At 39.0% G+C, this 27,431-nt stretch overlaps 1 protein-coding gene across 15 annotated transcripts; it reads left to right on the forward strand.

The window, feature by feature from the left end:
* Nucleotides 1-27,414, forward strand: LOC135585767 (uncharacterized). Of its 15 annotated transcripts, none has more exons than XM_065142981.1 (21): nucleotides 2-905; nucleotides 2,059-2,592; nucleotides 2,682-2,837; nucleotides 2,907-5,039; nucleotides 5,120-5,236; nucleotides 5,838-6,020; nucleotides 6,111-6,173; nucleotides 7,439-7,510; nucleotides 7,597-7,863; nucleotides 11,726-11,845; nucleotides 16,737-16,796; nucleotides 17,670-17,710; nucleotides 17,897-17,974; nucleotides 18,068-18,152; nucleotides 23,324-23,487; nucleotides 23,566-23,623; nucleotides 23,813-24,250; nucleotides 25,957-26,220; nucleotides 26,697-26,796; nucleotides 26,892-27,013; nucleotides 27,171-27,414. In XM_065142981.1, the coding sequence occupies exons 1-15, from the start codon at nucleotides 117-119 to the stop codon at nucleotides 23,450-23,452; spliced, it is 4,827 nt and encodes a 1,608-aa protein (XP_064999053.1). In that variant the 5' UTR covers nucleotides 2-116; the 3' UTR covers nucleotides 23,453-23,487; nucleotides 23,566-23,623; nucleotides 23,813-24,250; nucleotides 25,957-26,220; nucleotides 26,697-26,796; nucleotides 26,892-27,013; nucleotides 27,171-27,414. The 15 variants fall into 15 exon arrangements, with proteins under 15 accessions (XP_064999063.1, XP_064999053.1, XP_064999051.1 ...); XM_065142979.1 differs by having other exon boundaries at nucleotides 23,813-24,067; nucleotides 24,163-24,250; nucleotides 26,697-27,013; XM_065142977.1 differs by having other exon boundaries at nucleotides 23,813-24,061; nucleotides 24,163-24,250; nucleotides 26,697-27,013.
* The last annotated feature ends 17 nt before the right edge of the window (nucleotides 27,415-27,431 follow it).

Raw genomic sequence — 27,431 nt, forward strand, 5'->3', positions numbered from 1 at the left:
TAGACAGCCGAGCTTCACAGACCCCGCGGAGACCCCCTCCCAACGTCGTCTCTGAAACGAACAAAGAACTTGCGTCTCTGTCGAGAGAGGGAGGGAGGGAGGGAGAGAAAGGGGCAATGGGAATGGATTCCCACCGAAGACTTGATTCTCTCACCGCTCACATCGCCCTCTACCACTCAGCCTCCTCCAAGGTATCGAACCCTAACCCTAGCCCTCGGGCTGCCGTACTCCGGTGGTTCTCGGGCCTGACCGTCGCCCACCGCCAGTCCGCCCTCACCGTCGCGGACGCCGACTTCCTTCGCGTCCTCCTCCAGATGCTCTCCCGCCTCCGCCGCCGAGGCCACGGCTTCTTCTTCCTCCTCCCTGACCTCCCCTCCCCTTCCCTCCCCTCCCTCTGCTTCCGCCGTTCTTACGGTCTCCTCTCCCGCGCCGCTGCTGCCGACGCCGCCGAGAGGACCGTCGCCGATTCCCTCCTCCTTTTCGCGTCCAGCGATGATTCCCCGCTCCTGGACGCGGCCACGGTGGCGGAGGACCTTGTCTCGGATGTTGACCGCTTCGTGGCGGTCATGGATGCGATCTCTGGTGGGAGGTTCCTCAGAGGGGAGGTGAACGGGTTGGCGGCGCCGTGGGCGGAGATGCCTTGGTTGAAGGACAAAGGGTACTACAGCTTGGAGGCGTTTGTGGTAAATCGGCTTGAGGTTGCTCTGAGGTTGTCGTGGCTTAGCTCCCAGGGAGGCAAGAAGCTGAAGGGTGGGAAGGCAGCCAAGGAGAAAGCCTTGACTGCTGGTCTGGCGGCAAATGCTTTTTGGAGGAAGAAAGGTTGCTTGGACTGGTGGGCGGGGTTGGATCCTGGAGGAAGGAAAAAAATCTTTGAGGCCTTCTTGGGGAAGGCAGCTAAATCTCTGGTACTTCTTTTACTGCATTGTCTCTCTAAACACTGCAGTTTGATTTTCATACCAGATTTCGTTTGAAAAGTTCCTGATTGTGCTAGCCGATGTGCCTCTTTAATCTGTTGAAAAATTTTGAGGACCGGGGTGAATGTTTCTTTTTTGCTTATTTGATGGTTGCTGAATCACGAGAGGCTTAAAGTCTTTTGCGTCCTATGTGGTCTTCTGATTCATGACTTTTATGATATCGGTCTAGAAGTAAAAAATGTCGATAAACATCGTTGCATATTTTGGAAATTTTACCATCATGTTTTTCTTGTATCATTGTCGCTGAAATTTTGCTGTCATGGGGTTCAATACTCCTGGCTCCTGGAAACAGGCAAAGACATAACATGTAAGATTGCTGTTGCTCAGTTGGACAAGGATTCTAAAACCAATTACTGATGGGTCTATGACAGTTTGCTTGAAGTAGTCTGTGTCTAGTTTCTTGATTTAGGGCCTCGTATTAGAAAGAAAATAACTAGTGTTGCATACAACAACAACAATAAAGTCGTTAATCATAACTATTTGAGATTGGTTACATGGATCTTTTTCCGTCATTGAGATATATAAAAAGTCATATGTATAGTCACGAGAATTAAAATCTTTGTTTATAGTTTCTATTCAAGTCCTATGTCTTCCTTGGTCTCTCCTCATATTACTAATTAGTAATCATTTCTCCTGAGTACATGCTATACCATCTGAAATACTTATCCCTTAGAAATACACCTGAGAAATATCAAGTTGCTTTTTTGAAATTATAGTGAACTTTTTGAATTTTGTATTAGATGGAGAACATCAGTATGGTGCTTACAAAGTTTGTATTGATAATTAACTACTCAAGCCTTTTTGTTTATTTTGTGCTTAAGGCTGCTCGTCCTGCAGTAGAAAAAATACACTACTTTTGTTATGCATGGTGTTCTTTTGAATTCTCTTTGACCAATAATTGTGAAGGCTGTTAATGAGTCTGTATGATATGTTACCCCAGACATGCTCTTTTGTACAACTTTCTCATTTATGATGCTGTAAGTTTGACCAGTAATTGAGAAGGCTGTTGGCCAGTCTGTTTGATATGTTACTCCCAGACAGCTTTTTATACAACCTTTTTATTTACAAAGTTGTAAGTTTTCAGGCAAATGAAATTATCAGGGAATCAGAACTTGCCTCGTGGAATGAACTTTGTTTTCACAAGCTTGATGGTGAATTCCAACTAAGATATGGTCCCATTCCTTGTTGGATGAGGTCAAAGAAGCCATTCTTCAGTAGGAAGCCAGATTTTTGCATGGACATCATTACCAACACATCTTCTGGAAGGCCACAATCTCTAGCCAAATATTTGAACTGTTTACTAGTAATTCAGGAGATATGTTCTCTTTATCTTAGTGAATATGAAGAAAAGATAATGCTCTTTAGTACACTACCATCTGCTGATACCATATCTGATTCTATTTTAAGGAAACTACAAAAACTCCTCATGGGTATTTATACTAACTATATAAATGTTGAACTTCTGGGAGATGCAAAGTTGAAGACCAATCAAAACAAAAGTCAACAGAAGTCTAACACTGGCTGTCTCAAAGGGAAGAAGAAATCTCGTAGTTCTGGGAAGCCGAGGTCTGTTCCAAAGGCATCCAAAGTTGATTCCACCTCATGCGAAACTTCAGTGGTATTCGCACTGGTCTCATCATTCTTAGTTTGTTTGACCTCTGCATTTTGACATGTCTTACTTATAATAAAGAGTTGCTTAATTGCCAGGGTCATGAATGTGGAGCAGACAGTGCACGTGATAGCACAACTAGGCTTTGTTCCCAAGAGGAGACTATTTTGCCAATGGATAATCAGAAGGCTAAAACAACTACAACTACACTGAAAGATCATGGAAATGGGACTCCATCAGCAGAGAATGACACTGTAATTATTTTGACATATATTCTTGTTAATATTTATTTTGAGCTAATAATGCATGTTATTTTCATGTAGGAAAATATTGGCGACTCGTTTGAGTGCAAGAGCCATACCAGTAAGAAGAAAAGTGGAAGAAGAAGAGCTAAAACTAAAAGTAAAATCTCAAGCTCAATGAAAGTTGGATGTCCTGATCTTGAGGATAAAAGATCTGCTCTTTCATCCCTTGCTGTGGATATTGAAAGGAAAGAAGCCATTGATCCCTTGTTGAATGTATTAAGTGGTCCAGCAACTGTTACTCCCTTGTCGAATGGATCTGCTATCATTTCTGATCCATCACCAGTAGATAATTCATGTGAGCCTTATCACGAGCCAGGTTTAATGGATGAGAATGGGAATACAGGGTGCATGAAAAAGGATCTTGATCTTCATAATACCATAAACCACTGTGTTACTGGGTTGTGCTTTTCCAAAAGTTCAGACAGATCAGAAATCCACTATGAATGCAAGTGTGACTCACAATCTACTAATACATTAGAAGTGGTGCCACAAATATCTATGACAAACAGTGCAATCTGCTGTGATGAAACTAGTGCAAATTCTGTTGATCCATCCATGAAGTGTTTAGAGAACGAAAACAGATATCAGGTATCCAATCTTTCTTTACCTATGCCTGAGCCAACTATTAAAGGCAGATCATATGATTGGCCTGAAACCAAGATTAATAATTCTGAAAATCTATGCAAAATAACTTCACAGTTTGTTGCTTCTTCAATAAACCAAGAAGGTTTTGCAAATGATGATGGTTCTGTAATTCAAAATGATAGTAAAACATGCTATTCATATAATCAAACAAATACTTTTGAAGGAAAATCATATGAGTGGCCTGTCATAGCGCCCCATAATTTTTCATCTTTCAATTCACAGCATGTTCCTGCTGCTACGGAGAGGCTACATTTGGATGTTGGACATGAATGGCCTGCTTACCGTCATCAGTCCTTCCTATGTTCGAGGCATCAGGCAAGGCTCCCTTCCAACGAGGGTGGATGCAACCATATCTTACCTCCTCTAACTTTGCCAATGAGTTTTGATTGGCCTCCTATGGTTAAAAGTTGTACTCGATTGAGTCAAACAGTGACTGTAAGCTATGATTCTGGATATAATTCAAGGCTGCAATCTTCATATTGTACAGGTTTTTCGGGTCATGCAGTTCAAAATACTGGTACTTTTAGTGAGAATGACAGAATTCATACTGGAGATATTCTGGATGTATATGATATGAAAAACATGTCGGATTTGGCAGAGGATACTGAAAGCTATTGGCTTTCGGAGGAGGAAATAGAGAGTCATATGCTATCTGGGAGGGATTATAATCAGTTTTTTGGTGGTGGAGTGATGTACTGGAATCCTGCTGAACATGTTGGATCAGGTTTTTCTCGCCCACCATCTCATAGTTCTGATGATAGTGGATGGGCTTGGCACGAGGCTGATCTTAACAGAGCTATAGATGATATGGTTGGAGTGCCTGGATTATCTGCTTCATACAATACAAATGGTCTAGCCTCACCAACTGCCACTCAATTTTGTTCACCATTTGACACCGTGGGACCTGGACACCAATCCGTTGGTTATGCTGTTTCAGGAAATGATATTACTGGGAAGGTTATTAACTCTTCCTCAGTGCCAGATATTCCTGAAGAAAAAGCTCCAAAATCCATGAATAATTCACCTAGTGTCATTGAAGGAGTGAAAGGAGATACACTTCCATTCTCAATGTTGCGGCCAATCATTGTTCCAAGCATGTCGAGAAGGGGATCCAGATCGGAATTTAAGCTTGGCTATGAACACAAAAGCCCATGTGTGCCTTCTAGTAGGAGGGATGTTCCCCAAATCAAGAGACCACCATCCCCCGTGGTACTTTGTGTTCCTCGAGTGCCTCGCCCTCCTCCACCTTCTCCTGTAGGAGAATCTAGAAAGCGTGGCTTCCCAATTGTTAGGTCTGGAAGCTCAAGTCCCAGACACTGGGGTGTTAGGTTTTCTGATGAAAGTGGTTCTGAGGAAAGTCAATGTTGTTTTGATGGTGCTGAAGTTGTATGGCCTTCATGGGGAAACAAAGGCCTTACCACCAATCCCATGGTTCGGTCAATTCATGGACCTTTATTGACAGATCATCTCATCACAATTCCCCAGCTTGCCTTCGATCAGGAACATGTAAGCAAATATATTTAAAGTTTATTTAGATATCTTTCTTCAAGTATGGCATGATGTTCATTGTAAAAATGATTTTGCAGCCTGATGTGGCTTTACCATTGCAACCTCCAGAGTTGTTGAATTGTTCATCTGCTAAAACATCCTTGTCTATCATGCACAATCTTCTTCATGAGGAAATCGATTTTTTTTGCAAGCAGGTTTGTTGCTTTGAGTAGCCTTATCTTTATTTGTTTTTTCTTTATTGTCGTTTTCTGTGTATAACATATCTCAGGTCCATGATGTTGCATACGTTAATTATTTCACCATTTAATATCATCATCACTTGGTTTTTTAGTTAGTATCGTTCTCTTCTTCCACTCTATCATATATGTATATGTATGTATATATGTATATATGTAACACCATAGAATTAACTGCCAGTTGGACCAGTACCTAAACTGGTCCAACGACTAACACTGGACCATATAGAACAGTGTGGTACCAGTCCGACTAATTACTAGAACCAATATTGGACTGGAATTTACAATACTGGGATTTAAATCCTTGTGTATAAATTCATTGATTACTCATAATGTGGTAGATGCATGGATCTGAATTGCACAAGATTTACAAGCGCAATTAATCTTTGTTGACCAATTTTTTTGATTGAATTACACATGATGTAGCAAAGTTTTGAATTGCATGATTTCCAAGCTCGGTTAATTTTTCTTGACCAACATTTTCATTTCATTTCATTTCTAGATTTTTTTTTGTATTTCCTATATTAATTGCTGGTTCATCATTATTGATATGTCGAAGGTTGCTGCTGAGAATCTGATTAAGAAGCCCTACATTAATTGGGCTGTCAAGAGGGTAACGCGTTCCCTTCAAGTCCTCTGGCCTCGCTCCAGGACAAACATATTTGGTTCTAATGCGACTGGTTTAGCTCTTCCAACTAGTGATGTAGATATCGTGGTTTCTCTTCCTCCAGTGCGGAATTTGGTTAGAAACCTGTGTTAATTGTAGAATTATGCTCATTGTTGTATAAAAAGAAGATCTGGGTAAAAGATAACAGGTGGGCTTTTTCATCAGGAACCTATCAAAGAAGCTGGAATTTTGGAAGGTCGTAATGGTATCAAGGAAACATGCCTTCAGGTAATTTCTCAATTCATCTCGACCCTATGTTTGGGGATTCTTGTTGTCCAATCTGCTAAAGATTTTGGTATTCCTATTATTAAAAGATTGGAGTGGAGCTGATATGCCATGTCTATGGTAGTTTCTTATCTTTTTGTAACCATCATTTTCTCACATCCTGTATGTAGCAATGATTTTTCAAAGATGTATCTCTGGATCTAGTTTGTTTTGTTTCACCTTAGATAAATGAACATACAAATTACTCCCTATACATAATTGCAGAAATAATCTATATAATTGTAAAATTAACTCATTCGGTTTTAAAAGGCCCCTTAAATTAGGTTAAGTTATTGCTATTTTATGTTGATCTGTCTAATTTTGATTTTAAACAGTTTCTCTTCACTTGATTTACCTCCACTTTGTACTCGATGATTGAGTTCAAGTTTGTTTTCCTGAAACTTCTTGAACCATAATGCTTCTTTTTGATAAATCTAGTCTCAAGTTTGCATTTAGGATCTTTTCATATGTGCTTTATTTACTATTCCTGTGTGCTTAGAAAAAGTTTAGGCATTTCCACCTTATTGAAGAGCTAAGTTTAATTTATCTTTGGTATTGTGTTATAATCATAAGGGAACTTGTGCACGCTTTGAATTTGTGCATGCTTTCTTGATCAGCAACATTTGAAATATCATTGTTAATATTTGATTTTGCTGCCTGATAATTCTATATCCTGCCATTCATCTAAACTACATGGCTGGAGTTATCTGTATAGCTTTAGCATCCTAGGGCATAATGGGGCATAGCAATTGAGAAGATCATAGTTGATGTTCTGTATGGATAGTAATCTGGTTGAGGATGATCTATTTAGTTAATTTCATCTTACTATGTTTCTTTCAGTTCAGCATGCACTGTTGCTCTATCGGTATCATTGGTTTTGCGTGCTATGTTTTAGTCAGAATTTGAGTCTTCCACTTAAATAGAGAATTAGTGATGATTGATAGAGAATATCGGATAACCTTTTATACATCTAAAAATTCTGTCAAAACCTTCTATATGCTTCCTTTGTCTCTTGATAAAGTCTCTCTTTTGAATACTTACCTTTTTTGAGGGACCTTGATTTGTTTTAACTTTTCATGGGGGGACCTTGATTTGTTATAACTTCTCATGTAACTGTGTACAACTGGTGAGGTGGATATGCTGATTATGAAATGCTGGAGTATTTTTGCTAATATTATCTTTTATTTACTATTGTATGATGTTACATTTGAATATCATGCTTTCTCCAGCATGCAGCTAGATACCTTGCAAACCAGGAGTGGGTTAGAAATGACTCCCTCAAGACCATAGAGAATACTGCGGTATGGTTCCCTCTTTCACATATTATTCTTAGTTGTGTTATTATCTTTAAGATTCTTTTTGTCATGTATATCTGTTTTGTTTCCAGATTCCTGTAATCATGCTGGTTGCAGAAGTTCCTGACGACATTGATATTTCAAGAAAGAAATCCTCCATGGTGGATATACCACGAGCACTTTCAAGCATGGTTCCTGGGAGACAATGCAACATTCCTACTACTGATCTTTCTAGTACAGACTGTACCTCTTGGCCATATTCAAAAATGAAAAAGGATGATAACATTGATGTAAAGTCGATTCGTCTTGATATCAGCTTCAAATCAGCATCACATACTGGACTTCAAACTTCTGAACTGGTAATCTGCATGTTTTGTTGTTATGTTTTAGCAAAGTGGATTTGGATATGCTCCATTTCTTTAAGAAAGTAAATTTGTTATGATCGCATTGATTTTCTGCTCTTTTGCATCATATTTTATTGATCGAATATAGGTTGAGTGAGCTTCTTAGGCTAGTTTACATTGAGCTCAAATTTTCAGTATCTAAAGGTTAATTTTCTATTGCTGTATCAAAATCTAGAAATTAATGCTAGAATAATATACTTGGTTGTTTGCATGAAACAATTGGATGCATAACATTAACTTTCAGTCGGTGATTACCAATTATTTTTGCATCTTAAGTTCTGTGTTCATCACATTGCCAATTATCCTTTGATGCCCTATGGCCTTATCATCACATAATTGCTTTAGTATTATTTTCTGGCAATAGTTGTTTCTTGAAGAATATTTTGGGCTATGATGCATAAATTTTTTTCCCTTTTCTGTTGCTATATCTGGCAAGTAAAGGTTAGCTGTGTCCTTGCTTTTCTTCATCTGTATTGGCATTAGTTTATGGCAATGACTGGATATGTGCATACAATCAATATTGTTTTCTATATAGTGAGCAAGCATAAAGAAATTGGAATTGCCACAAGTGTAGTATCTTGGTTCTCCTTGACAATCAAGGCACATGTAAGCAAGCTTTCTGTCATGGGGGCAGAGAAAGATTTTATTTTACCCTTACAGAGATAGGTTTTTTGTAAGAAGACCAATCTAGATGGAACAATTTATGATGTTTCTGTGCCTTGGTTGCTGTTACTGGACTGTTGATTTCAAATTGTCCTTTGTAGATGTTAAATAACTTTAGCACTCAAGAGTTATTAACATAAACATGCTCTCATATTGTTGAGGGTGAATAAATTGGCATGTATTAGGGGTGCTAAAACTTATAAATTTTTTTCAAAAGGGCATGACTTTCTGATTATGATGTCTAGAGCAAGTTTTGTTGTACCCAAGGTCTGCCGTACCGGACCGTACCGCCCGGTATGGGCGGTACGTACCGGTCCGACAGGCCAGCGGTACGTGGACCGTCCTGTACCGTACCGAGTACTGTAGCAGTGACCGTAGCACTGTAGCAGTGCTATAGTGCTCGGTACACCTGGGTGTACCGAGCGGTATACCGTACAGTACCGGTACCGAGCCTGGGTCGAAACGCCGGTACGGTACTGTCACGAACGGTCGTCGCGCACCCGCAACAACTTCGTTCAACGAACCGTTCGTCGCTCGCACCCGCATGTACAGTTCGAACAACTTCGTTGACAGCATGTTTTCTCATGGTTTTGGGTCATTTTGCTTGTAAATATGTAAGTTCGAACAAGCTGCAGCGTTGCAAAGCGACCGCTCACCGAACCGAGCAAAACAGCCCCAAAACAGCCCAAAACAGCCCCGTTTTCGCGTGCCGCGGGAGGTGAGCGGAGAGCTGCCTCCGCTCACCAAAATGTCAGCCATCTCAGACCCCAGGAACCCCCCGGGTGGCACATGGCTGGATGGGGCTTCGGTTATATACCGGGCGTTGAACACTCTTTCGCAAGTTCGCACGTGACCTTTACGGGAACTTGGTTTTGCGCCCGGGACCAGGTGAGCGGTTGTTTGTGGGCTTGCAGCTGTTCGTTCATCCTTGAAAGCCTTGTTTTTCTCCCTCTCCCTCTTTTCTCTTGTGCACACAAGGTGTTCGACGAATTGCTTGTAAAGCTTCCCTTTTCGCGAGACTTCGGGACTTGTCCGTTGCTCGTTCTTTCGAACTAACTTCTTTCTCTTTTACAGGTCCTTCGGGACCTGCGAGAGGTTACAAAGTGGGCTGATCCTTGCGGAGCAAGATCGCAAGGGCGAAGCGCGACTTAGGCAACGCAAGCTAAGTTCGCGTCTTTGCCACAAGAGTGACTCGCGACTTAGGCAACGCAAGCTAAGTTCGCGTCGTTGGCCGCAAGGGTGCCTCACGCCTTAGGCAATTCCAGCTAAGGTCGTGACAGTACGGTACGGCGGACCTTGGTTGTACCGCCCGATTTGGTATGGTATGGGCGGCACATACTAGTCTGACTCACCACTGAGATGCGGCTTGTATGAGCCCCCCTTGACTTGCCCCAACATTTTGTGTGTCGGTACACTGGTACATACTGTATTGATAAATCTCCGAGATGGGTCCAGTACTCGAAATGGCGAACCCTGGCCCAGAGTACTAAAGCCGTAAAATTTATTGTCTGTGAACTTAATGCATATGCTTAGAGAAGTACTGGTAATACACTTATTTAAAAGTGTTGTTGGATTAGTAGCAAATGTTGGATATTTTTTGCTTTGACTTTGCACATGGAAGTATAAATACCTTATAAATTATATTAGCTATAATCTACTTTGGAGAAGATAAACATGTGCTTGTAAACATTGGGCCTTCTTATGATAGAATCTGTGCCATGGTTACCATCTACCAGAACACTTGGTTGATTCACCAACGCATCTTGTGGTAGTACTGCCCAGCTTATATGCTGAGAAGAAAATTGCAAGTGTAAGTGCAATCTTTTGGTAATGCATCTGATAGCTGTCACAGTTGCATCAATCCCTTGTGTACCACGTCTTAAGTTTGCAAACTCACCTTTCCCACCAATGAAAGAGGTGGTGACTTTTGTAGGAACTGGCTGACACAAGGGTAGCCTGGTGCATGAGTCTCCCACTAACAGAGGTTATAGGAAGGGTTAGTGTATGCAGTTTTACCTCAGCAGAGAGATCGTTTTCATGGTTCATATAAGTTGCTTAGGAGAAATGTTATTGTGACACTAGGGTTGGCCCTCGTAGGAATTAGCTAACACATTCCAAAAAATATATGGATTTGGCAAACATAGATGTGAATTCCTAGAAATTTTAGATATTTTGAATTTTGACTTATTTGCTGCTAGATTAGGTGTTTCCTTATGCAAAAAATAAAGTAATATAAAATATATTATTAGCTATCTAGATGCGCCTTATTAATTAAGATATCAACATTATTAATCATGATTGACTTTTTTGAACTTTTAATAATAATTGAATTTATTTTGGAAAGAAACTTTATTTCCAACCTTCTAGATGCAACACCCAAGATTATCTATTTCTGAGAAATTAGATTATCTCTATGTAGTTCATTTAAAATTCAAAATCTAATTGCAATTTCACTGATATTGTCTACCTCAAGTCTTTTAAGTTTTTTCTAGTAAGCGCAATTTCACTGGTATCATTATTCTTATGGACTTGGTGTACTTATTAGCCTGAAAACATGGATAGATTTGGTCCAAAATCACATGGCCTAGAATGCTTAGTGGCAAACCACCAAGCTTTATTTACCAACCAACTCATCATGAGTCCTAATGTGGGACTGTTGGAGCATGATAATTGGCTGACTTTTAAAACCATGGTTGCCACCTTTATTCTCTCATTATGAAAAATGAATTTGAGGCATTAATTATCAGAGAAAACAAGAGTAAACAAGTTAGGAAAAGCTGAGGTAATATAGTGTTGCTAGCAATTGGCATGGTTCTGATGTCATTGACTTTGAATACATGAGATTTTATTATCATCGTGCTCTTCATATTTGAGTGGTATTGACTTTTCTTTCTTATGTCTGAGAATAAGGAATTAGCAGAAATTTTATCCAACTTCCCTCTCTTAGTTTTCTTCTTGCTTTTTGCAATATTTGAAGAATATGTTCTTTGACTGAATTAAATTAATGGAATTGAATTAGTTTGTACTATCCTTTTCTTTTGAAGGACTACAGTAGCAGCTTAAATTGCCGATACATGTGGCACTCACTGAATGGTGTAAGGATGATGAGTTAGACAATGTCTAAATGTGTATGACTTATAATTATCATGTGCAGGTTAGAGAACTGACCCAGCAATTTCCTGCTTCTGTACCACTGGCTTTAGTACTTAAGAAGTTCCTGGCTGATCGAAGTTTGGACCATGCTTATTCTGGTGGTTTAAGTTCATACTGCTTGGTAACTTACATTGCAATTTGTTTTGAATTGTGACCTGAGAAATTGAAGAATTTAGATAATGCCATTGAAATTCATCTCTTTATTGATCCTACATATGCTTCTTTTTTTCTTGTCAATTAGCCTTCGAAGCATGGATTAAATTTCTGTCAGTGATAAATATTATTGCATAAGTATGATTATACATATTAAGGTTTTATGATGTTGAAGCAGTTTGTTGGAAGTAGCTACATGATGCACAAGCAATTGCTATATGTTTATGCATATGCAATAGCACGTTTTCTGTTTTAGAGAACATAATGCAAGTATGCAACCATGATTCACTGAAGTACAGAAATATAGCTAGCAGCTGGAGCTAACGAATGAAATTCAGACATAGATTAAGAAATCACATGACAAAGACAAGGTTTGCAATTTTGTGTAGCGATAGCGTATCTGTCAAGGCTCGATTTGTACCATACCAATCCATAGTGTCAGTATGCTAGTACATAATGGGTTTTGGAAAAAGCCTGAAAAATAAAAACTTACAGGTACAAGGCATGTATTGACCTATACTAGGCATACGAGGTGGTATAGGCCCCATATTGAGTATATACCAGATGATACAAGCTCTATGCCGGGTGTACCACTCAGTTTATCTTGGTCCACATACCAATAGGTTGTTAGATTGGTAAATACCCCTGGTGCCAAATTGTACCAAATGATACTCCAAACCTTGGATTGAGACATTTTATTGAACAACTGAATCATTATATGACAACTTAGTTTGGTGAGTGAGTAAAAGAGGCAGAAATTAATGGTGGAGTTTAGATGGAGTAAGAGATCTGATGAAAGGTGGCGAAGGAGGATAGTTGGAGTATCTGGATCCATGGAGAAACCAAAAGTGGTGGTAGCTAGGAAGCAATGGAGTGGCGGACCTCTTCTAGCTTGTCAGATCTTTGAAGTACATAAATAAATGCTTCGATAATAATAGTGTACTATCTCCTTTCTATCAATTGTGTTGAAGAAAATGCTCTAGACTAATGATTAGCATCCAAGACGATATTAAGTTCCACTTGAACCCATACAAATGACACTTTTAAGTCATGCCTTGCACTTTCTCTATCCATGAAAATCTGGCTCGAAATTAAATGTCGCAAGCAGACAAAGGGCATATGGCATTGCAGATGTAAAACAGTAAGAGAATGGGGGGAAAACAACTTCTAGCGAAATGAAATGTCTGACTATTACATTTCGTGGAGTTTGAGCTTTTCTATGCCATTGAATACAATTTGCTAATGTGACATTGGATCGTTTCTTAAAATGGATTTTGTCATATTTTAGCTCTACTAGAAAGGATAATATATATAGAACAATAAATGTTTATGTTGGAAGAATCAGCGTAATTATGACGGGGAATTAAATAAAGGAAAGGGGTTTAAGATGGTATGGGCATGTTCATCAGGGACCTATATGTGCTGCTGAAACTTAGTGAGTTTAATAAGATCAATGGTTTGAGAAGAGGCCTAGGAGGATCTGTAAGGCTTTTTCTTAGAAGCAATACAAAAGGAATTGATACGATTCTTTGACTAGCGGTTGGCTTTAGCAGAGCTCAAATAGCAGGGAACAAATGATTGCAGCTAACCTCATATAGTTGGGACACAAGGGCTTGTTGTTGTTCTAGTATCATCTATTCTAGTTGACCCCATTGCATATGTTCTTATTGTATTTTAATTGACTCTACTGTTCTAGTAACTGGTAACGGGCTCATTACAGATTACCTCATGTAGTTAGCTATCTTTAGTATTTCGATTCTTACATTTTAAAAAGTTATTTTGACATCCTTATAGTTACGAAAGTGAAACATCTAGGTCTATTTACCATAATGATGCCGGTTTTACTAATGAAAACACTAAAACAAAGGGCAAAAGGGAAATTTTAACATTTCAGTCGGTGGTGGCGAACGACGGTGCTGCTAGGGGCTGCGGGTGGCTGTTGTGGATGTGAAGAGTGACAGTGAGAGGGGAGGGCCGCTCTGCATCTGTGTTGGCACCGATGTAGATGCAAAGCAACGGTCGAGCGACCCTTTTGTCTCTCAACAATTGCGTTGGCGTCGACGCAGATATAGATCGGCCCTCATCTCTCGCTGTTGCTCTCCTCATCCTTAACAACCACTCGTGGCCTCTAGTGGTGCTGTCGTCTGCCACCACCGACGCCGTCCGCCACCACCTATTGGAACGTTACAATTATCTTTTTGCACTTTGTTTTCGTATTTTTGTTGGTAAAACCAATGATATTAGGGTAAATGGGCCTAGATGTTTCACTTTCGTAACTATAGGTATGTCAATGTAACTTTTTAAAATGTAAAGACCGGGATGCTAAAGATAGCTAACTACAGGGGCTAATATGTAATTAGCCCACTAGTAATACTAGGATACAATAAGTCAATAACAATATATGGTTCCTTGTAAACTGTATTCTTCTCATCAAATGGTCGATAATTCTGTCTTTTCTAATAGACTTTGTTTTACTAGTTAGATGTTGAAAGTTGGTTGAAGGATATACCTGATGTTGTATAGGCAATTAGGCATAATTGCTGCAACATGAAGCAAAATGGTTAAATCTTCTGCATGTTGATTGTCATTCCATGAACCTGGTTGTTGTAGTTGGTGAAAAAGCCTAATATATGGAGTATTGGACTTTCTCTTTTCTTACCCTTTGTGAGCTGTGTCTGATCGGTACCAATTCTTCAGTTCATTGAATTATAGTTGTCTGTATTAAATAGTACTGATTGGTTCCAGTAAACGGTCACTAGTTCTTTCTTCCCTTAATACAGGACTTAGATTTGTTTTGCAGTTGATGACATTGTTGTAAGCCATGTTTACAGGAAAAATTAATTTCTTCCTCAAATTTGAATTTCCTTGAAAACCATATTGTTGAATAGACTCATTCGTCTTAGTGCATGTGGGTAAGATCTCAAATTGGTCCCAAGCTCATATGGTCCTTGGTTGGACCACTGAGGGTCTCGGTACGTGGGGCATCTTGACAAATGGTATAATGATAAGCATAGACCACAGAGAAAGATGGAGATCAGAGGGAAGGAGGTTGACAAGGAAGAGGAAGTGGTGATGGCAATGATGGGAGGAGGTAGTGGCAGCGATAGAAGGTGGATGAGGTGGTGGCAAACAACAACTCCCTGATTTTTTAAATGTTGTTATATTTTACCATTTGCATGCCTGTTGTTGAAAGCCAATAGTTGTCCAGGTAAAAAAAAATTAAAATAATTAAGAAACCTTGGTCTCCAACTAGAACAAGCATATTCACCCAGTCCATATGCTGGAACCAGGTCAGACCGACTGGTCTTTTTAACCATGCTGGGAACTTAGTGATAATCCATTACGAGTCATACTATGGTTGTCCAGTTTACGTGCTGGATTCAAGTTAGATTTATTAATACCAGATCCCTTTTCTGAACCTTGCATGTGGGGAACTTGGTGGAAATTGTCATGTGGTTCCCAAATAATAGACATTGTTTGGCAGCCAAGGAAAAATCTGAAAAAATGATGGGACGAAGTTAAAAGATGATTTGGGGGTTCACAAGTGTTCCCAAAATTCAAAAGGAGGATCCATCAATCTTCACTAAGAAGCAACCACATGTTTACTTCAAAAAATTGGGATAAACTAAAAATGAGTATCATGAAAGATATATGACCAGTCCAACTTAGTTGCTCTGGAAAGCAAACATACTCAATTCAAAGAGGAAAAATGTCAATTTAGAAGAAAAAACTGTCATTTTTGAAGTTTGAACTACGTTGGTTCATTACTACTCAAATCTATATAGATATTTTAAAACTGGTCCTTTCTATTTTTATAAAAAAATTATAGGTGCTTCTTTATGAATGAAGGGGAATTTAAATAATCAAAAGAGAAGTACATATGAGACTAATTGATCAAAATTTTATAGTTATGAAATTTTTAGATTTTATTTTTTGTAATAAATACCTGTGTTTTTTTTATCTACTTTGATTAATTTTTCTGTTTATTACAATTTTGTAGTAATTGTTTTATGTCCCCACTTTTGCATTATTTATTTAGACCAGCCATTACTTATGCTGAATATGGTACTAAGAAGTTGCATTTTTTAGTGGTAGTATCAAGAATGATCTTGGGATCGCCTATAGAATTTGGGATTGGACTGCTCTGGTTGTCCATATTAAATCCTTTGGAAAGTTGAATTGAAGTTTGGTTGAAAAGTAATTTGTAAACAAAAATTAAATATTTATTTTTTTTGAAAATTAAGAAACTTAAACTTTGGGAATAGATAAACTTCAGCTACCCAGCATTTAGCTTAATTTTTTAGAGGTAATATCTAACTCAGACAAGCTTGGATCATTGAGTGACTGAACCATCACAGTTTACGTGGAATCGATTCATTCGTCAACTCTGAGGTGATATAAGCTTGGATAAGATGATCCATTAGGCAAGGGCTTGGCTGACAAATCAATTATTTTGGTGTTGGTATTTCGATTTTGGCTCATGCCAATCTCGGTCTTTGGCCTATGTTTGTTCTGGTATACTTTTCCATGTAAGTTGAGGACAATCTTGATCTTGATTACATTGATGATAAGGGCATTTTCTTAGGACACATTCTCATATTACAATTTTGAAACTGATGTTTCCTCATCATTCCTTCTCTTTCTGCTTTAAAGATGATACACGGTGGTATTTTGCTAAAATTTGAACTCTCATATTTTGAATTGGTATTGGAGTAGAACTATCTTTCACCATAGGTCTTGGTCTCTTATCCAGATAGGAATTGTTGCTGAGCTAATGCTGAAGATATATTTTCATGCTTCATTATTTTTATATATCCAAAGGATTCTATGGTGTTAGTTGCTCGTGTGGCCATGTGCAGGTGTTGTTGATTATACGTTTTCTGCAGCACGAACACCATGTTGGTCGGCCTAATAACCAAGTAAGTACTCAGTATGTTATGGAAAAAAATGAATTTTTATTTCATCATGAACTAGGAGTCAGGGTTAATCAAACTTTTTAAGAAGTGGTGCAAGACATGACAGATAAAATGGTAAATGCTAATTGAATAACATGCTTTAACTTTAATTTGTTCCATCCAGGGTTGCTGATCCTTTTTTATTTGTCTATGCTAGTATGTTGAATGGCATGCACAAGTGAAATCATTTCTTGTAGTGTGATTCATACTTGGATCAGCATGTTGTGAAATGTGGTTAGGTATATTATTCCATGAAACATGCCAATTGAACTTCAGGATTGACTGTTCTAGTGGGGGGCAAGACACAAATGAAAGCCTATAAGTTTCATATCTTGGATCAACCACATGTTAATCAATAAAAAAGGATAGCTCAGTGCATAACTAATGCAGGGTCTGTAGAGATGGTCAATGTACACAGCCTTACTACTGCAAGTAGTTTTCGTATCTTCAAACCTTGGTCACCTAGATTGCAAAGGAACAACTGCATGCTATCCAGTGTTTTTTATTTATTGAAACATTTAATTGTCCTTTGTTTTTTCTGCTAGGCTCTCCGATGTGTGCTCTCACAAGTCCATGATACAATTCAGGAAACTCTTTCTCTTTTTGAGCCTGACTAACATTAATTATTTTTTCCTTAGTTTTTATCATGCTCTTTATTTTAGGTTCCTTAGGTAGAAGCCTGTACAACATGACTTGTTTAGCTGTGTAGTCTTTTGTGATAAATGAATTTTGTAACCCAGATATTTGATGTTATACACTTTTCTATCATGACTAAGAATTGCAAAGTTGATGATGTACTTTCATCTCTGTAACTTATATCACTTGTGGTTTTGGCAGAACCTTGGTGGCCTTCTGATGGACTTTCTCTACTTCTTTGGGTAAGGAAATGTTGCTTTAGGTTTTCTTCTAGTCAAACATTTATGGACATTTGAACATATTTTGGCATGACCACATTTCTGTTTCTATGGGATTTTCCCACTGTATGATTCGAGAGTATAGCTGGTTTCAGTGTAATCAAAATTCAAACATGCAACTTAATCCCATATTTTTTTGTTCACTTGCAGGTATATTTTTGAACCACGTCATATGCGTGTTTCAATCCAAGGAAGTGGAATTTATATGAACCGGGAAAGAGGACTCAGGTTAGATAATGGAATTTTATGTATTATTTAGTTAGACTTCCAGATCGTGGCATCTTGACTTACTTTTTATTATTTTTATTGTTTGATTTGCAGCATCGATCCAATTCATATTGATGACCCTCTTTATCCAACTAATAATGTTGGAAGAAACTGCTTCCGTATACATCAGTGTATTAAGGTCAGTTCCTGATTTTCTATTCTTTCATGCACATTAATCTACAGTTACAAAATACTATGTTTCACTTGGTATGCTTGGAAGCTTTTTCTGCATTTACGGCTTTTCAGCCTCCCGTTTCTTGCATGAACACAATCACGAAGCTTGATGCGTGAAATTCCTCACTACCTTTGGCCCGTCCTTGGTCTGCTTTGCATAATGTTGCGTTTTCTTCCTAGATATATGTTGCTACTATGATAATACTTTTGCAACTTATAAAGAGTTAAATGGATGCTTGTTGGGGACACTTGTACTGTCACTAAAATCAAGAGCCGGAGTTCTGTTTTGTTATTTTTTTATTGGGTTTTTATCATTATATACCAGGTTACTTGGTAAACTCAGCCTGCACAGTTTCCCTGGATCTTTAAAGTTGTAAGGTTTAATTAGGTAAACAAATATTTTCTTGTACTATGCTTTTCAACCTTTTCATTGAGAACAAATTATGTAATTGTAGCACTGGAGGCCCAGTCCATCTTATATTGATTGCTGCAATATTTGACTTTTTTTACACATGACTTTCCAAAAGTACACCAGTATCGAGGAACCAAACAATATATACAGGATTTCAGTTGGAGTTAAAATTGTATGGTAATCTCCCTAGTTTTTCATTCAAGAATACAAGAAATTGAAGGAAAGAGATCAAATGAGAGATGAGAGAAATAAAAGAGAGAAGAGAAAATCGAAGATAAGGCCTGGAATTTTAGATAGCTATATTCCGTCCATGAGAATTTTAGATAGCTACGTTTCATTCATGAGGATGAAAGTAGACCTTGGTACAATGGAAAGGCTCCTTTATGACCTGATAGACTAGAGTTCGAGTCACGAAAATCATCTCTATGTGTTTAGAGGTAAGGTTAGACTGCGTGCATTGACCCTCCCCAGATTCCACAGTGGCTCTTTGTATTTAGAGGTAAGGAGCGTCATGCACTACGCCGTTTTTATTTATGTTTGTTTCATGATAATATGCAGGAAATTACCAGTTCATTCCAACAACCACCCCCTCTAATCTATAGACACCAACTCATAACTCATGTTATGATACTTGACACAAAATTGTCTAAGGGGACCTCCTCTATGTCCTCTTTAATATTTTAGTCATGACTTGAGGAGTTTTGATTATATTAAATTGTAATCACTAATTGTGCACAATAAAATACTTTTTGGAACAGTTTTATGACTTCAAGAAGTGTGACAAAAAGGGAACATCACAATTTACAAGAAAATCTTTACAAATAGGAAAAACCAACTAAAGTTAGTATGAATAGCCTAGGTTTCTTAGTTTTATGATGTTGGCTAGAAAGTGGAAAGAGAAATCAATTCAGTTTAGAAAAACCTTGAAGTTTGATTCATCTGATCCTAAATCTTACCTGGCCAGACAATTAGTTCCTTTTGCTGCATCCTGTCATGTCCTTGATATGCTATAATATTCCCCTATTGCCTACTTTCTCATAGTTGGTGAGATGGACCCAAAACAAGTTTCCTCTTCGTCAGAACTTTGATTAACTGCTCTTAGCTTTATTGATCAGTTTCTGTGACAACTTGATGGTCTTATGGTAAAATCACAGTGTCAAGATTTAAGTCGTCTATTGTGTTCGGCTATCTTACTCATCAGCTCCTTGACCATGGAAACATTCATGAACATCTCCTATCAACTCAATCGCTGGAATGCTTGTGACCACCTTTGATCAATTCTATTGGTCGGGCTCATTGGAACATGCTTTTGTTGACTTTGCCGTAGTTAACTGGTTCTTATAGATTCCTGCTCTTCTGCATGGTTATGATTTTTAGATCTTTAGTCTGTCTATATACTGCTTTTAGGAAAATAAATGTTAATTTAAGTGCTTCAGTATTTCATCTGACATGCTTCAGTACGGGTAGTTTGAGTATTCTGTGGATGGCATGCATTGGTAATTTGAAAATTTAATGCTTCCTTCATATCGATTGAGTTGTTCATTGATCTTTTTGTCGCTAATCACTGAAAGTTTGTCCACCAGATCATCCACTCTGATCTAACTTTGTTGCAAGGTGTACACTAACAGTGATTGAGTAAAACTAAACAAATGGGGAACTTTTTTGGATTGAATTGGATGATAGCCTGCTTGTGGATTCATTTGACAGATACTGATAGAAGAGAAATGATAGGAGAATTAGAGAGAGAAAAAAAAAGAGAACAAAACGATAAGGTAGGAGGACAAGGGCTTACATCTTAAGTTCTGATTTCATCCAAAAGAATGTGAATGATCTCCAATTTACTAGCCAATCACACATGTAAACCTGTATTTAGCCTGGCTTAAGTACAGGTTTGTGGTTGCTGTTGGTTTCCATTTGGAGATATTGAAAAATAGTCTTGAAAATACAAATTTTGTCATCTGTCTTCCAAGGCTCACATGAAGATATTTATGTTTGAAAATAATGTGGATAGAGGTTGCTATTCTGTCTGCTGACACTTTTTAGTTCCCTGGCCACAGTAGTTGTCTGGTGTGCCGTCAGTAAATGGTATTGTACCAGTCTGAGTACAAACAGTTATGGGTCTGTACCCGAAACTTAAATTCTAGGTTTATATTCAATGTCTAGGTTTATATTCTAGGTTTATAGTCACTGATTGATTCAATGACTTCAGGGCTTTTGCAAGGTGTGCACTTCATCACTGTGATTTAGGACTTTAGCTTGATGACATTGTGAGGGATGGAGGACCCTGTTTCTTTGGTCTTACTGTCAAAAAAGACGTCATTCATTTTGGACCCATCGGATTCCCCCTTCCTCCTTTTCCTCTGAATGGTACTGTTTGGTGTGCCGTCAGTAAATGGTATTGTACCAGTCTGAGTACAAACAGTTATGGGTCTGTACCCGAAACTTAAATTCTAGGTTTATATTCAATGTCTACCAATTGTTGAGAAGTTGATATGACTCCGATTGTCAGCTATCAATATTTGCTCAGCAACTCAATAAGATCCTGGTATTCTAGTACTCTTAAATGGTCTTATTTTTATAGAAAAAAACTTAGATGGTTATGATCATTGCAATAATGACGGTGCATATATGTGTTCATGTTTGTAAATTTATTGGCATATGTGTATGAGCAAATTTATTAGATTATATAGTATGTGGTACATATACTATATGCAGTAGTTTATGTGGTCCATATATAAATACCCATGATCTTCATATCTAGGAAAAATATAAAATTGTGGCAGATTACAGAGATGGTAACAATAAATCATGCTTGTAGAGAGTACACTGATCAATAACATTTATATTCATTTTGTTATATTGTGAAGCAAGTGGGAAGTAATAACTTCTTTAGGATTTTGAGTAGTAATAACTAATGTTGTATAGTTCAGCTTAAAAAGATTACTTATTAACAAGAATAAAAAGGTGTAAAGCAAGGTTCTTAATTTCATATCGTACTGACGTATCGAGCTTTGCTCGTTACGATACGATATGGGCGTACCGAGTGATACACCAGGGTGTATCACTCGGTATATATATATATATATATAATATAATATAATATAATATAATATATAAAATAAAAATATTAATATATAAAATATAAGAAAAGAGAAAAAAAGGAGGCATATGCTGCCTCGACGACGTCACCTCCTTATCTTCTCCTCGTCGCGTCAGACGAGGAGAAGAACACGGTCTTCTCCTCATCTGCGGCATTCGGCGAAGACGTCGAAGGTTGCAGACGTATCCGACCTTCGGCGAAGAAGCTGAGCCCAGTGATTTAAAAAGCGCTAGGCGCCAAAAGGCGCCAAGGTCCAAAAACGCCCGAGGCGTTAGGCGCTCGCCCGAGCGAAGCGAGGCGCTAAAATATAAAAATATAAAATATAATTAATAAATATAATTATTTAAAATTTTAAATAAAAATATAAAAATATATAATATAATTAATAAATATAATAATATTAACAGTATAAACCTGCTGATGGAGAAACGAGGAAGCAGCGGCGAGTGGCGGCAGCGGCAGCGGGAAAGGGAAAGGGAGCGGAAGGCACGAGCAGCGGGAGGCCTCGAGGGAGGCGTGAGCAGCGGGAAGGCTCGCGGGAGGGCTCGCAAGAGACGCGAGCAGCGAGAGGGCTCGCGGGAGGCGCGAGCAGCGGGAGGCGTGAGCAGCGGGATGGCTCGCAGGAGACGCGAGCAGCGAGAGGGCTCGCGGGAGACGCGAGCAGCGGGAGGGCTCGCAGGAGGCGCGAGCAGCGAGAGGGCTCGCGGGAGGCGCGAGCAGCGACAGCGGCGAGCAGCGGGAGCGAGCGACGAGATCGCGATCGGGATCGAGAGCGGCAGCGGCAGCAGGTTAGTGTTGGGTTAGGGTTAGGGTTAGGGTTGGGGTTATATCGGTTTAGTTGATTCGATTGAACCAACTAACAACCGAACCAGGACCAAACCAGACCTAAAATTCTGGTTCGGTCGCCTTGGTTTACCCAGGCGCTCGCCCGAAGCGCCCAGCGCCTGGGCTCGGGCGAGCGCCCAGGCGGCGCCTGGGACATTAGCGAGGCGCTCGGGCCTCGCCTCGCCTCGCCCGAGCGCCCGAGCGCCTTTTGCAATCACTGGCTGAGCCGTCGCCTCTCTGTTACCTCCTGGATCGGGATCGTCGAGGGAGGGTGGCGTTGGATCAGGAAGCATCGAGGTTCTCCCGATTCTCCCTCTTCTCCCTTGACGCTTATTTTTCCCTTGCTACATCCAGGCTGATACCTATCGGTAGCGGGCAGCGACGATCGAAATCGACCGTTATCGACCTGTTTCGGGTGGTAACGGTCGAAATATCGACCGTTGCTGCCCGATACAGCCCTATATCATCCGATACGAGGCTAGATCAACGGTACCGCTCAGTAGCAGACGGTCCGCGTACCGGTCAGTACAAGCAGTATAATTCGAAATTAAAATCCTTGGTGTAAAGGAAGCATCATATGCTACCACAAATTATGAACATGTGGCCTATGCAGCACATGCAACTTGCATTTGTGCATTATCACTGCTATTCACTTCGCTGCATTGCACATATTACCGAACCATATAAGTTGCACAGCCAGCTTTATGTATTGCATTTTGATAATGATTGTCGACATCTTATTCCATGGATGTATTTAAGTTTTTGTTATGTCAAACCATCATGACATTGATATGGACAGGCTTTTGCTGATGCTTACTCTGTGCTGGAAAATGAGTTACCCCACTTTTCTGGTAATTCTGTTCCAAGTTCAACCGGAAAATTCAGGCTACTTCAAAAGATCATTTCAAATATTGATTGCGTGGAGTAAAATTCTAGCACGAGGATTTTTTGATTCCTTGAATGGTATTGGTACTTCCAGCTTTATTATTGATGTCTATTGGGTCTAGTATTATTTTGGCCTGACTCTTATTCTTTGATTAGGCTGGTCATTTTGTTGACAAGTGAATCACCTACATATGGATCTTTTTTAGTTTCCAAGGTATGTTATATATCAGTATTAATATAATTTCTGCATAGAGATCTAACTCTGAATGAAATCCTTTTTTCTTGTTATGAAATGAGGCCTTGCTACGCTATATGCATTTTTCTCATGAATCAGCTCTGATATGGAGATCTGCTGATGTAACTGTCAACAAAGACCGCTTTAACCTTTGCTTCTTCTTGGTAGGTGTCGTTGCTACTTGAACTAGAAGTCTGGGGTTGCTGATCTGATGTTCTGATGGCATCTTAAATATTGATTTTATTGATTTCGTTGGAACATTTCATCATCACTTGCTTTATTGTTTCTTGGGACAACTGAAGAGAATACGCTCATTAGTGGCCCAGCAGTCAGAGTGATTTTGGGTATATGGTCCATCGAGGAGCTGGCCTATGTAACTGTTCTGTGCCAAGAGAGCTCAAGTCGCTGAGTATGCATGTGAATGTCTCTGTTCTTGTTTGTGCATTTGCTTTCATACGAGAGATTCTATTGCCACCTGACATTGGATTTTTATGCTAAAATGGTTTTACAACATATAGGAATGCTAAAACTGCTAATCCAAAGTCTTATGGCGTTTCCAAATCAAGAAAGTTCTTACGCCTGAAACTCTTCATCTGGACACCGAAGGTGAGGAACAGGATTTCACGACATAAGTTTTTTGTAAAGAAGTTATAATTTCTTGATACTAATCAAGGAATGCCATATCATGTACCGGACCCATACCAGTCACTGGCCAGACCAGTATGTCCAGTACTGGTCGGTACTAGTGTACCGACATAGTACACTGATATTTACCAGTGTTTCGAAGATGAAGGAGAAGAGGAAGGCACAGTGGAGGAGGAGGAAGGAGGAAGAAAAAGGAAGAGGAAGGAAGAAGATGAGGTGGAGGAAGGAAGAAGTGGAAGTGGTGGAGGAGAGAGAAGGAATAAGAGGAAGCGGTGTAAGAGGAGGAAGAAGAGGAGGGAGTGTACCAGGAGGTAGGTGGTGGTGGCAAACGGTATGGGCAGCAACATCGAACAGCAGCAACGGCGGCATCGGTTCCACATGCCCCATGAGAAGAGGGCTCGTGAATGTGTAAGAGGAGGAAGAAGAGGAGGGAGTGTACCAGGAGGTAGGTGGTGGTGGCAAACGGTATGGGCAGCAACATCGAACAGCAGCAACGGCGGCATCGGTTCCACATGCCCCATCAGAAGAGGGCTCACGTTCACGAGCCCCAATTGGTGTTTTTCTTTTTATTTGTTTTATGTTGAGTTGGACTGGACTGGTACATGCCACTCGTTTTGTACCAGTCCAGGTGAAATGGACTTCCTTGATACTAATAGCAAGTGTTGGCGAAAGACTTGTTATCTCCTTTTTTTCTGTCAAATGGTATTAGTGTACATTATGATTTGTTGTTGTTGCTGTTGTGATAATAACAATATAATTGCACAATCTGTTGTGTCATTTTCCAAAAAACTTTTGTTAGTTAGCATGATGTAATTCACCTTGGACATTTGATAATACTTCCCAACAATTTGCATAAGTTTGTAGTGATCATACCTGTTACTTTTGCCTTCTGAATTCTTTATTTCTGCCATATTTTTTAGTACTAGACGTGTGTCATAGTTAGGAACAAGTTTCATTTGCTTTTTCTTCAATGTCGAATGATCGGAGCATTGTTGGGTGGAGTTATGGAATTAGATTCAACAAGTACATGGGGTTGTAGTTAATTGCATTATTGTACTACAAGAAAATATAAACTGGGTAAGTGATCATTTTCTGGTTTACTTAAACCAGCACAAATGGAAAAGAACACTAAATGATGAGTTTCTATGATTGAAGGGATTAGTTGGTTGTCGAGCTGTGCTTAAGTGGCCGTTATCTCAATTTCATGTTTAATTGTTTTCTGGAAGGGAATTTTTTTATCTTTTGTAGTTCTATATTTTCTCTCATTGTTTGCAGATTCTACTCTTGTTTATTGTGGAATGCTTCTTGTTTAGGACATTTTACCATCAATTGTATAAACTTTATTGTGTGAATTGAGATTTCAGAAATGGTGTGTTTCATAGTAATTTCTTCCTTTTTGGATGTTTTGTCATATCCGTGCATGTCTTGTGTACATTGATAAAGGATTATGCACTAGATTTAGTTCACGGAAAATTATGCACTAGATTTAGTTCATGGCAACAGCATAATCTGACATAGTCATCATTTATCTACATTTTAAAGTTTCGATGTTTCAAACATACATACAGTTCCAACAAGGGAGTGATTCATGAATCTAGGATCGAACCTCTGTTATGCATGAAGGCTTTGTGAATTCTGAATTGACCCAATTTTTTGGCTTGAATCAGGCAGCTTTTGCTCTAATTGGACCGCTAACCAGTCCAAGTCTATAAATTGGCTTCAGTGCTTTATTACAAGTTTTGATATTTTGAGGCCATAAACCCCCAACACTACACGGAGATTCATTTCATTGCTCCTTTCTGCTCCTCGTTGGGCCTGGCCATGTAAACAGGAGAAGGGACATCCCACCCAATTATTTCTGGGTGGGCTTCGTTACTTCTTTCCAAGCCTTGTCATTGCTTGTTGCACCCAAAAAGGAAAAGCTATACTGGGTAAGTATTTTATTTGTTTCTTTTTTGTGTTGACACTTCTGTTTACCATCATTTTTTAATTTTCTTTTCCAGTGGCACAACGATCGAACCGGCTAGCATGGCAAGGAATGCATAATTTTACGGGCAATTAACATTCTTAGTGCTGCTAGAACCTAATTCCATTATTCTACATATTTAAACACTTGGAAAGAATCACCATACTGTAATGTAGATTCAGACTTCCAGCTAGACATGTTCTTGTAATTTGTTGTACAACCTTTTGGTTAGGAGATTTAACTGGAGAGTATCTCTTCTACTAGATGGATAAATTTTGGACAATGTGTTTACCATCTTGAAATTGTTGATGTTGAGCTCCAATTTTCTCTAAATGAATTGATGCTTGTCATTAACTACTACACCCTTGCTTTCAGATGGGTGCTAAGGTTGATTCATAGAAAATTTAAGATGGATTTGATTTGTGCTTTGCTTCTGGATAGGTTCATACAGCTGAATGTCAGAGAAACCAGGGGGTGTCTGGTTGCAGTCTTGAAAAGCATAACTGGACGTGGAACTGTTATGAATCCAAGAGTACCTCAGGCATGGCAGGCTTCTCTCTGTATTATAAGTATTTCGTAATCTGGTTCGACTCAGTAAAAATGATCTTTTGGAAGGTGTTATAATTTCAATGGTAGATACAATGATGAGAATGTTCACTGAGGGTGAAAAGCCAAGAACGCACAAGGACGAAGCAAAAAAGCTACTTTGTGCATCTTATCCTGTATTATGCTGAAACATGTTCCTCCATGCTATCCAGGTAATCTTCCTCACTGTCTGGTAACAAGATATGATGTATATAGCAGTTAGTTTAGGATGTCCATCCAAACACCAGAACTTGCAATTTGTATTTAATGTGACTCTATGTTAATATTGTTTTACTTTTTTTATCGTGTAACATGTTAAGGATCTCCCAGGTTAGAAGTTTGGATGGACGCACTGCAATTTTGGTTCAGAGACACCAGTCCCAGACTCATTTGAAGTTTAAGCAATTTCAGATTGGCATTATTAGGTCAATGTTGAAGTTGTAGTTTGATTATTTTGTCATTTGTATTTAATATGGTTCCTAATGGATTGTGTATCTTTTTATATGTTTTTATATGTTAACCATCTTATGGGTTATTGTACCTTCATTCCCAATTATCAGATATATTTGATATCTATCTGCATCAGATAAT

This window comes from Musa acuminata, chromosome BXJ3-3 (assembly GCF_036884655.1).
Source record: "Musa acuminata AAA Group cultivar baxijiao chromosome BXJ3-3, Cavendish_Baxijiao_AAA, whole genome shotgun sequence".
In the NCBI taxonomy this organism is placed as follows: Eukaryota; Viridiplantae; Streptophyta; class Magnoliopsida; order Zingiberales; family Musaceae; genus Musa; species Musa acuminata.